The 12,336-nt window shown below is 34.9% G+C and overlaps 1 protein-coding gene across 15 annotated transcripts in view; it reads left to right on the top strand.

The window, feature by feature from the left end:
• EHMT1 (euchromatic histone lysine methyltransferase 1) overlaps window positions 1–12,336 on the top strand; it is a 430,700-nt gene that overhangs the window by 290,011 nt on the left and 128,353 nt on the right. For 13 of the 15 annotated variants that reach the window (XM_069072710.1, XM_069072712.1, XM_069072720.1 and 10 more), the window contains one exon: window positions 2,929–3,060. The exons of the other annotated variants lie outside the window; for them this stretch is intronic. In XM_069072710.1, coding sequence (XP_068928811.1) covers window positions 2,929–3,060 — 132 coding nt within the window. The remainder of the gene's footprint in view (window positions 1–2,928; window positions 3,061–12,336) is intronic. 15 annotated transcript variants of the gene reach the window in all.

Genomic DNA, 12,336 nt, shown 5'->3' with positions numbered 1-12,336 from the left:
AGTAAGAGCACCGGCTCCAGTGTTGAGAAGACCTGGAGATCGAATCCCGGGCTCAGACACTTAGCACCCACCCAGAAACACCTGGTTGTGTAACCTTGAGCAAGTTACTTAACCCCAGTTGCTTAGGGGCGGCCAGGTGGCTCAGCGAGTAAGAGCACCGGCTCCAGTGTTGGGATGACCTGGATCAAATCCGGGCTCAGATACTCAGCACCACACCCAGAAATAATAACTGGCCGTGTAACCTTGAGCAAGTTACTTAACCCCAATTGCTTTAAAAAAAAAAAAAGGCTACTTATCAGTTAAAATTTAGTACTGGAATATTTCTGAGGTTTCTGTTTTTTAGAGGGTCCAGAGATACTTTTAATAAAGTGTTCCAGGGTAGAGAGCAAGTAAAATTGCCCATATTATCATCCCCAGCTACATGTGCTGCCCCTAGTTGGATGATATTGTCAATCTACTTTCTTTTTGTAGTGGGAAAAAGCTGAGAAGTCTTAGAAATAAATAAACAAACAAACAAATATATATATATATACATGATGGTGTTTCAAAAAGGTATCTTGATAGGAAGCCCAAAAGGTGTGATATTCTTACTTGTTGGTACATTTGGCCCAACCAGCCACGTTGCTTGTTGATAATTCATATCACTTGTTGTTCTTCTTATTCAGAAAAACAAAGCACGTGAGAAAGGCCTCTGCCAGTACCTCCCCAGGTATACTGCTCAAAGCACAATTCTTTACAGTAAATATCTTAGTCCTGTACAGTGGAGTCTTTGTTTCCCTTCTCAGCTTTTGCATCTAGTTCTGTGGAGAGTTACTGTATATCTAAGAATTGGAAGATTCTGTTCCTTTTTCCTTCTGTTCCGATGGACGTCTATAAAAGGGCTATATTTGTTTCTTCTTTTTCTTCCATCTGCCCAATCCTCCATGTGAAGGGGGAATCTGAGATATTAAATTGGCTTTCTTATATAGAAAGAGGTGGTATAAAAACAGCAATAATAGTTATAATTTATATAGTGCTTTGCTGATTTTATAGTGCTTTTCATGCTATAAGTATTTAATAAATGTCTGAATTGATTCAGTAATTTTTGTGTTTATTTTTTAGATCCTATTAATGATTTGTATTACAAACATAATATTTAATGTGAAACATGTACTTCTACATTCATAGATTTCATACAGTATTATTTTCATGAGCCTACACATTTATATATTCAGTACTGTGTGTGTATAAATTCTTTTGGGATTGTAGCTCTTAATTTAGAAGTAAATTTGATAGAGTAATTGCAGTGAATGAATTTGTTTTAAGTTGATAGTATCAGGAAGTGTTATAGAAGTATTAGCAGTAGCTCTGATTTTTCATGTTATGTGTTTTCTTAGAATCTCTGCTTCCAGAGTTCACAAGGCTATAGAGCGAAATCTCTTTTTAGGTATCTGTGCACTCATGCCTTCTCACTAGAGTTCTCAGTCAAGATTCATTTTATCTTTAGCTGTTGATATTTTATTATTTGATATGGATTTGACATATTTGTTGATTCCAGGTGAAAGGTTGGAGTTTAGAATGGAGTTTTCCTCTGCTATGTAGAGCTTTTGGGTTTGAAAGACTTTGAAGCTGAATCACATGCTCTATTTTTCCTTTTGGTTTTAGGAAAAGATTCATTCATATACAGTTATTACTTTTCTTTCTTGGTATGGAGTGTGTATGCCTGTGTAAAACATTAATTTGTACACCTCTGCCCTATTAGGTGGTTGGATAGCCACTCAGACTACATACATAATATAATGGAGATACAAAGCCTACAGACATACTTTGTTGTTAGTACTGGTTCTGAATTATTTCTCCTCATTGCAACAGTTAATTGATTAATATCTTATAAATTAATCTACTTCATCCTGTTTTCTGCATTTATGGGCATTTAATTTGTTCATTTCTTACCTTGTTAACTTACATTTACCACAAGGCCTACTGAATGACTTTTCCCCCCAGAAAGATTCACTTGAGTCCAGTCTACCTTGTCTTCCTTAATTACAAAGACCACAGTGAAGGGTATGCATTATCTTTCCTCCCTTTTTTATAAGCAATCCTAATCCTGTGGAAACAGATGTACTTCTTTTTGATCCGTATAGATAATATCACCAGTGGCCAGTTATTGAGTCGTCTTAGCTCTAAAGTAGCAAGATTTTGTTTCAGAGATTTGATTTTCAACAACTATAACCTTTTAATGTCTTGGAATCTTTGTGGGGTAGGGCAGGGGAGTTCTTTCATAATGCCATTGCTGGTCGGTCTTATCTCCTTTCCTAGTGATATACTTTCTAAGGTGGCCTCTTTTGTCAGAAGAATAAGTAGTAAAATGTCTCCTTTCCTCATCCCTATTGTTTTTTCCATAAAATGATTATGATTTCATCTGTTGCAAGGATTTTTGATTGCTCTGCAAGTATGGGGCTTTGATTCAGCTTCATTTATTACTTATTATTATGAAACTGGAAGCTGCTTTATTAACTGCAAGGCTTGACCTTCAAAATCCAAAAGTCATGTGGGTTTTTTTTCCTTTAAAAAAATTTCTTACAAAAGTTTAAGTGGTCTAGATTCCTTCTGATTTACCCTAGCATGTGATTACATCATCTAGCTGATATAGTTGCAGTGAAAGGTGTTTCTGCACGTCAGTGCTTATATTTTTTCCTTAATTTTCTTTTTATGTAATTTAATGAGATGGAAAATTTGCACATCTGTGTAAGTAAAGAAATGAGCAAATAAGTATAATATGCTCAGATATTTTGTAGTATTTTAGGTTGTTTATTTACATGGATTTTAATAGACTATTGTGAACATGGCCTTTATACTGCTTTTACTCATAATGGATATGGCCTGCATGTATACGCAGTGTTTGATTTTATGAATATGTGCATATATGTACATGCATTTTAAATATAGGTACTGAAACATACAAGTCATCTTTGGGAAGCACAGGACAAGCTGGGCAGGAAAATAGTATGGACTATATGGAGGTTTCTCTGGATTCTCTGGATCTCCGAGTAAAGGGCATTTTATCTTCACAATCAGAAGGTGAGTGTCAGCTTTCTAAATATGGCCATGTACCATTTTGGTTTCTTTGTTTGCCTAGTTTCTTCTCTGTATTAAGACGATGCCCCCTGGTGGATATTAATAGGAGGATTTGATGAGATTCATCTCTTAAAGGTGAATGAACAGGGACATTGCATAAAACCTATTTTCTCTGTTCACTATAAGCTCCAACTGAATAATTCTAAATTAAAGGTAACTGAGAAGGATATCATTGAAGCACATGTATTTCAACCAAGATCAGATAGTGTCTTCATAGTGTCCTACAGTTCCTTGGTATAAAGACACATATTTTAATTTGATATCTCAAAGTAACAGGCAGTTTTAAAATTGAGAATATGTCAGTAGATATGTAATTAGATGCCATTTTGAACTCCATGACTTATAATATCTTTATTTGTATTACTAACTGGATCAAATATATTTTGATACTGCAGAGTTAAACAATGCTTAGTTGTTAGCTATGCTCTGCATTAGAAGAGTGTTCATTGATAATGCAAGCCTTTATTCTTTAGACATACTCTGTAACTGCAGTTGTTTTCTTCAGTGTAGTAGTAGTAGCACATGTGTAAATAAAAACCCTATTAAACTTTAGATGTATTCTGTAATGGAGGACCATATATGCATAGATAGATAGGTAGACAGATGATCTTATTTGTGTCTATTAGTACAGAAGCACATATACTACAGATAATGTAAACCTTCTTTTTTTTTTTTTAAAGCAGTTGGGGTTAAGTAACTTGCTCAAGGTTACACGGCCAGGTGTTTCTGGGTGGATGCTAAGGGTCTGAGCCCAGATTCGATCCCCAGGTCATCCCGACACTGGGGCCAGTGCTCTTACTCACTGTGCTACCTGGCTGCCCCGATGTAAACCTTCTTATTCAGACATACTCTTCAGTGTAAGGTTTCTTTTGATGGTTGGTGCAGTCTCTTTTTTAGGTTTCTTTTGTACTCTTTGTGACAGTAGAGCATGTGTTGAAGTGCCATAAACTGGGGGCCTTCAGTATATTTCACTGTATATATTGGTGGTGATGCTAACTTTTCTTTAAGTTAGGATCCTGTCGCATTATTGTAATTTCAACTTTGGAAAGAGATCTCAGTGGTCATCTAGTGTTTTCCAGACTTTTTTGATTTCGCATTCCAACATGTCTAATTGCTTAGTTTTTATATTATATACATGCTTTTTGATCCCTTATGAGCAATAGAAATTGCCTGAATTTATTTAGTTCAGGGACTGGTAAGATAAGATGAGAACTTTAGGAAAAACATTTTGGTGGAAGTCCCGAGTCCTAGCTTAGGTTGCTGTGTAAGTAGAGAGAAGTGGACAGATGGGAGAGATGTAGAGGGAGAGGAGATAAGATTTGGCATCTTACTGGATATGTAGATTGAGATGACAATGAAATTGTGAATGTAGTTAACTAGAAGTATGGTGATGCACTTAACATCTTTGAGGCCAATTTTCTATCCGTTAGGCAGTCCTGTTAAAAAAGGAAATTATGTTGGTCTGGCATGGCCTGCATTTAATGAAGCAGTGCTGGCTCCATGTGATCACAACTTCCTTTTCTATGTGTTCACTGACAGTTCCTTTATTGATGTGTCCTCGAATATCGGTAGGAGTGTGAGTTAAACACACTGCTGTTGTTGTCATTTTTAAGTTGGGACATTTGCTCTTTTCCAGTTCTGCAGAACTTCTGTCATTCTCTACAGTCTCTTAGTGGCTCAGCAGTCACAGTTGCCTGTTCATTCAGTACTTGAAGATGTCATTCATTATACATCAGGTGGCTTGAAGTCATCATAAGTAGCCATTTTATTTGTAAGCCTTAAAGTACCACATACATATGATGATATTATTATTGTTATTATTATTATTATTACTGTTATTTTCATGCTTAGCTTAAGTTATTACCCATCTTATTTTATCCTTTGTACTTTACAGGTCTTTCTTACTGCAACAGAAACTATAGCAAAATAAAAGACTTGAGTGCTGTGCCCTTTCTCTGTTATCTTTTCATTGTCCCGTCTACCTTGAACAAGGATCTTATCCCTTTCTTCATTCTTTTCTTTTCCAATATAGATTAAAAAAAGATATTCTTATCCTTGGCTTTCCTCAGCTTGTTCTTAGCATTCCTGACACTATTCTTAACAGGATTATGCTATAGTTTTAACTTCTTTTCTTGCCAGCCCTTGTTTTCATCATCTGTTGTTGTTCTTATAGAATTTATGATGGTTGGTAAATTCTGAAACATCTATTGAACTCTTTAAATAATATCCCCTTTCCCTGTTTTGATGGAATTGTTTCACTTTGTGTCTTCAAAATTTTATTCTTGGGAACTTATTCCTTTTCTTGACTTCATTCTGGAATTTAAATCATGGATTTCTAGCTATCATTTCTGTGAAAACTTTGAAATCTTTTTTTCCCAAAAATCTAGGATGCTTGGTAAACTATTTTTGACTTTCTTGAAATCTTTTATCAAATTCTGATAGAGTAGTACTTTGTTCCTGCAATCAGTTTTCTTTGTTGGTAAGAATAAGATCCTAACTAGATTCTCCCCCTCAATGGTGCCTTTCAAAGGATAAAATCATCAGTAAGTTAAGTTAGGAACATATTTGCTCTTCTTTTGCCAGAAAGAGTTCTAGCAGATGTCCCACATAATTCAAGTCCTTCATCATTCCCTTTGTTCCAGGCTCAAAACTTGTTCCCCAAATTCTTCTTCTTTTTCTTCTTTCTGTCTAGGTAATCTTGTAGTGTTACTTCTAATTCTGCTTTGATAGATCTTTGAGATTCTATCTGTCATGCTTTTACATTATAGTCCCTATATTTCTTCATGTTGGTATTTCTGTTCAATATATATTGTTTTTTCATTCTACTCATTTATCTATCCTGTTTCTTATGAATAATGAATTTTTAGAGCCATTTTCCAGCCATAGATGTCTTCTTACCAAGTCTTAGTGATAATGATGAGATCAAATTTGTGAAGATCTCTAGTTCATCTTATTTGAACTTATTTTATACCTCACTAGAAGATTAGTATTGTGAAGCCTTGACCATGCTTGCAGCTTAAGATTCTGGAGTTGACCAGACCTCATCTTTTCAGACTTATCTGTGATTTGCTGTAATCATTTTCGAGAGGTTATTCAAGCTGTGTTTACATCAAGATTTTTTATAGATGAAGTCTATACTACCTTTGGGGATAGAACTGGATCTGTTATTTTTTAGGTACAGAGAATTGGTGATGAAAAAATTACTACTGGAGACTGGCATCTATACTATTCAGTAGCATAGGGTCTTAACAGAGTTGTTGGGGTTCAGAGATAAGGTGAATTTCCCAAGCTGCCACTTTCATTAAATGTCAGAAATGAGAGTTGAACTCATGTCTTCTTAACTCTAAGCCCAGTTACCTACTATGTCACATACTCTTTAATAATAGCTTATCATTCACAATAAATGATTACTTGATATGGATCTTGTGAGTGTTATATTGTGATTTTTGTTCTTAAAGACTTTGTGAAGTGTGGCAGAAAATGATAAGTCTTGTAGTCATTAGTATCTTTTTGGTGATTTCACAAGTAACTTTTTTGTGTAGCTCCATATATATCAACAGATATTTAATGAGGCATAATTTTAAAGGACAAATAACTTGCCTTTTAAATACTTTTGAGTTCCTAAATCATATCTATATGAAGCAAAATTTTATTTGTCTCCTGAACTTCCTCCTTTCTACCTGCTTCTTGCAAATCTGGTTGCAGTAAACAACCATAGCCCACAGAGCAAGCATTACTGTTTTACCCTTTGTAGTTCACAAAATCACTGAATTTGAGATTTGACAGGCACCTCAATAACTATGTAGCATAACTCATACATGAAAAGAATCACAACTCCATTACATAACGGTTTCCTTTAGATTTGAGAATAAAACTTTGTCTAATAAAATGTAAATTGAATAAAAGTAAAACAGGTTTTTTACTCTAGGATTATTTTTTGACTAATAGCCAGAAACTTAAGTTGGGCAACTATAGGAGTTGTTCTAGTCCTATTTTGCCTATGATTCGCAGTGTAATTTTAAGCAAATCAACTGCTCTCTCTAGTCTTCAGTTTATCCATCTATACAGTGAGAAATTGCAGTATGTGTAGGTGTCCCCACAAGCTCCAGCATTCTCAGATTGTTTGATATTGAAATGGGGTTAAAGTAAAGGCTTTAGAATACAGATTTTCCATCTTTTTTGTTACTTGAACATATTTGGCAGTCTGGACCCCTTTTCAGAATAATATATTTAAATACATAAAGTAAAATACAGAGAATTACAAAGGAAACCATTTTGAAATACAGTTATCAAATATATATATTAAAAAAAGACCTAAGTTAATGAAATCCAAGTTAAGATCCTCTGGCCTATCTCATTTACAAGATACACCCATACACATCCATACACAAATCTATTGTGTGTGTATGCATACACGTATGTAGTTTTATAAATATACAGTTCTAACTTATAAAAATAAGACCATTCCCTGTTTGATAAATTATTAAAGCATAAGTAGAGTTAGTTTTCGAAGGAAGAAATCCAAACTATTAATAGCTATCTGAAAAAATGTTGCAAATCACTTAAGTAGAAAAATGCAAATTAAATCAGCCCTTAGGTTCTATCTCACATCCATCAGATTGGCAAAGTTGACCAAAAAAAGAGAAGAATATACACACTTTAGAATTTTAGAGCTTCTGGAAGAAAAGGCACACTAGTTTACTGTTGGTGTAGCTCTGAATTGGTATAATTATTCTTGAAAGCAGTTTGGAACTATGACTAAAAAGTTACGATGTTATGCGTATTTTCTGACCTAACAATATTACTATAACTAACTAGATTTATACTCTAAAGAGATCAAAGAAGGAGGAAAAGAACCTGTGTTATACAAAAGTATAAGTTATTTTTGTGGTGGAAAAGAACTAGAAACTAAGGGAGTGTGTATCAGTTGAGGAATGACTGGATAAAATATGATATGTGAATAATGAAATACTATTGTAAGTAATGATGGAGGGGACCGAATTTATAGAAAGCTGGGAAGACATATAAATTGATACAGATATTGGGAGTTTACAATGTAAAGCAAAACAACTTTAAAGGACTTAAGAACTCTAATCAACACAATACCCCAGTACAGTTCCACAAGAGTTATGATGAAGCATGCTATTCACCTACTGACAGGAAGAAGTGATGGACTCTGTGTAAATTAATATATGTATCTATGTAGATATAGAGACTGATTTACAGATCTCTGTCTGTCTGTCTAGCTATCTTGGATATAGCCAGTGTGGCAATTTGTTTTACTTGACTCTGGGTCACAAAAACGGTCGTTTTTTTTTTGCGAAGGTAGAGAAGATAGGAAGGAGAGAAAATAATACTAGTTTTGGATTTTTGTAAATTGAAAAAATTTTAAAAAGCCTCACTTAGAATGAGTCCTTTAAAAAAGAAGTGGGCAGCTAGGTGGCGCAGTGAATAGAGCACAGGCCCTGGAGTCAGGAGGACCTGAGTTCATATTTGGCCTCAGACACTTCTCTCTCTCTCTCTCTCACTCTCACTCTTACACACTAGCCATGTGACCTTGGGCAAGTCACTTAACCCCATTTGCCCTCCAAAAAAAAAAAAAGATTAATTCTTACAGGAGTACCAAAATCTTCTTAAAATAGTAATTGCATAGTTAATCTTTCTTTACTAGGGATGAATAATTCTGGGGACTGATTGAATTTAGGTTATAAGAACAAAGGAATAATCAAAACTGACACTTATGTTTTGAGGCTTATGAGAATGTTACTACAGCAATAGAAATGTAGAGATCAAGATTGTGGGAATAAAGGATATTGAGTTTAAGGATCTAGTGTTACATGTAATTACTAACCCCAGGGGTAGCTAGAGCTGAGGAGCCGAAGTTGTGGATTTGGGAGTAACCTACAAAGAATTTATCATTGATATTATCAGGTTTGGATAAGCTTGCATTAGAAAAACTGTATTGAAAAAGCAGGATAAGACAACTAGCTGATTGGGATAGTTATTTGTTGAACATTTCTTTACATAATTGATCAGGTGTTTGGTTGTTCTGTTCAGGAGTAGATTCCAATATGAAGATGATAGTGAGGGGGGGAAATCCCTTCCTGAATGATTGACATCCTAGTGAACTTCTCAGGCATACTTTTGATTCAAAAAATTCATGAAGAGTCACATATACAGATAATCAAGAAATGTAGATAAACAAGACCTCTTATCTCAACCTTTTCCCCATTCGATATTTTACCATCACAAGATCAGGAGTGTCCTAATTGTCTGGCAGTAGTTAGCAGTGTAAACTTTGTTTGCTTATTTATAAAAGGATGGAGGCATCTTGGTAGAATGAAAGAAGTCAGAGGGAGTATCATTGTCCCAGGGTTCCCAGCCTTCCTCTGACTTTGGGCAAATTATTTGCCCTCCCTGGCTTTAGTAGATAGACCCATGTTGAAATCCAGCCTCAGAGATCCTGGACAAGTCACTTAACTGATGCCTGCCTCAGTTTTCTTATCTGTAAGATGGGAATAATAATGGTTTTTACCTGCCAGGGTTGCTGTGAGGATAAGATGGTATATTTTTAAAGCACTTTGTGACTCTTTTTAAAAACCACTGTATAAATGCTAGCTACTAATAATAATAGCAATGATAATTATTATTGTTACATTTTTAATATATATTTTATATATTATTATTATATTTATATATTATATATTATATATATTTAATATATATGTTATACTTTTATCTCTAAAATGAAGAGGGTTGGATTAACTAGCTTCTGAGACCCTTTCCAGTCCTAGATCTAGGATCCTTTGATCCTGTGAATATTGGTCTTGAGGTGAATATTACATTAATGTTCCCTTGTTCATTCACCAAATGTTTGTCACATGTCAACTCTGTGTGGATCACTACGTTAAAAGCGCTTGGAGAATAGACACTAATTAGTTAAAATATGGTCATTATACTTAAGTGGCTTAGGTAGTCTAGTAGGAGGAGGATAAGATACAAGTGTAGTGTGAGATCTGAAAATATACATTGGGAGTAGGGAGTAGATTCAGGAAAAACTTTCAGGAGAAAATGAAGTTTGAGTTAGACTTTGAAAGAGAAGTTATTCAACCAGTGAAGAAGAGGAAGGGAATTATAGGCATTGAGTACAGCATAAAGAAACAGGATAGAAGCAGGAGAATGTAGGGCCTTTTGGGGGGATATATTGTAGTTCAAGTTCAAGAAGAGTATGAGGAGACTGGAGAAATAGGAAGGTACTTGATAAACAATTTTGAATTTTACTCTGTAGTCATTGACTTTTTTTTTTCTGGAGAGGGGAAAGCAGGGCAATTGGGGTTAAGTGACTTGCCCAAGGTCACACAGCTAGTAAGTGTCTGCGGCTGGATTTGAACTCAGGTCCTCCTGACTCCAGGGTCCATGCTCTATTCACTGCACCACCTAACTGCCCCTGTTATTGACATTTTCAATTATCTTTTGTGGTGGGCTAGATGATAATAGAATTAGATTAATTCAGAAGTTTATTGACCACATCAAAAGAGCAGTCATTAATGATTCCATGTCAGCTTGAAAAGAGGTCTTCAGTGGAATGTACCAGAGATGTTTTGCTTGGTCCTGTGCTGTTTTAAATTTTTTAATCAATAGCTCAAAGGCATAGTTGACAACCTTACCAGATTTGCAGATGCTTTAACCTGGGAGACAGAGCCAGCAAACTAGGTTACAGAATCAGAATCCAAGGTTTCCTTATCTCTATTTTGTCTTATATATATATTCCTATATATTTACATATTGTCTCATCCCTTAGATTAATCGCTTCTCAAGAATAGTAACTATTATGATTTTATACTTGTGCTCCTAACACTTAACATAGTACCTGGCACATACATAGTAAAGACTTATTAAATAGTTTTTGATCCTTACAAATTAGAGCATTTTATTGAATCTAACAAAATGAAATTTGACGATGATGGTAAATTAAAGTTTTACACTTGAATTTAAGAAGTCAGTTTCATAAATACAAGATGAAGGATGAATGGTTGGACAGATACCTTTTCTGACAAGATCTTGGAATTTTAATGGACTTTAAGCATGAGATGAGCCAAATGATATGGCAGCTTAAAAAGCCATTGTTATCATGGAATACTTAATGTATGTTAAATGTAGCTTCCAGGAATAAAGAGGTGTTAGTCTCTCCTGGTCATACTGTACCTGGAATATATATAGTGAGTTTCTAGAGAAAAACAATCACAGTGGTGAAAAACCTTGAATTTGTACTACAAGTTCATTACTTGAAGGAAATGTGGGGATGTTTAACTTTGAGAAAAGAAGACTGCAGGAAAGTGATAATTATCTTCAAAGTACTTGAAGGATTATCATGATGAAAAGTTATTAAATTTATTCTGTTTGGTCTCAGAGAACAGAACTAACAGCAAAGGATGGAAGTTGTGCAGAGGTAACTTTAGACTTGAAACCACGGAAAACTTCCTAATATTTAGAGCTTTCTAAAAGTAGAATGGGCTGCCACAGGAAGCAGTTAGAGATCTTCAAGTAAACGTTGGATGACCATTTGTCAGCTATGTTGTAATGGGGTTTCTTTTATGAGGTTGGGTTATACTACATGGTCAATAAGGTCTCTTTCAAATGTGAAATTTTGTAATTATTTTATTTTGAGAGTGCTATGACCAGATCTATATGTAAAAATATTATTTAATTTATGAAGGCTGAACTAGAGGGAATAAAGATTAGAGTTGAAAAAATAAGCTAGGAATTTGGCAGTAGTCTGTCTGTTTAAGTAGTAGTGTATTAGGGTATATTTGGTAATAGAGAGTCCGGGATGAGTGCCACAAATTGGAGAGGTTGAATCAATAGTACTTGGTAACTGTGCGGAGATGAGAGAGAAGGGTCATTGATAACTTAGAAAAACAAAAAACATATTGCAGGACAAACTTTAGGGCAGCATTTAAAATACAAAGTTGGGAATATGATGAGGTACCACTGAAGGAAACAAAAAAAGTAAAGAGGAGATGGATGTACCGGCAGGAGAAGCAGGGTTAAGGGGTATTTCTAAAAACAGTGGAAGAGAGAATATCTGAAAGGTCTATGGTCACCAGTATCACGTACTTTAGAGAGTTCTAAGAGGATGAAGATGGAAAAAAACCCATTTTATATGACGAAAAGTTACTGATGATCTTTGAGGCAACAATTTCACTGATGTGGTGGGAA

Source organism: Petaurus breviceps, unplaced genomic scaffold (genome assembly GCF_028583685.1).
Source record: "Petaurus breviceps papuanus isolate PSGF00001 unplaced genomic scaffold, PetGlider_PUasm1.0 90847, whole genome shotgun sequence".
Taxonomy (NCBI): domain Eukaryota; kingdom Metazoa; phylum Chordata; class Mammalia; order Diprotodontia; family Petauridae; genus Petaurus; species Petaurus breviceps.
The sequence above is the reverse complement of the archived record's forward strand: the minus strand, read 5'-3'. Positions and strand labels throughout refer to the sequence as shown.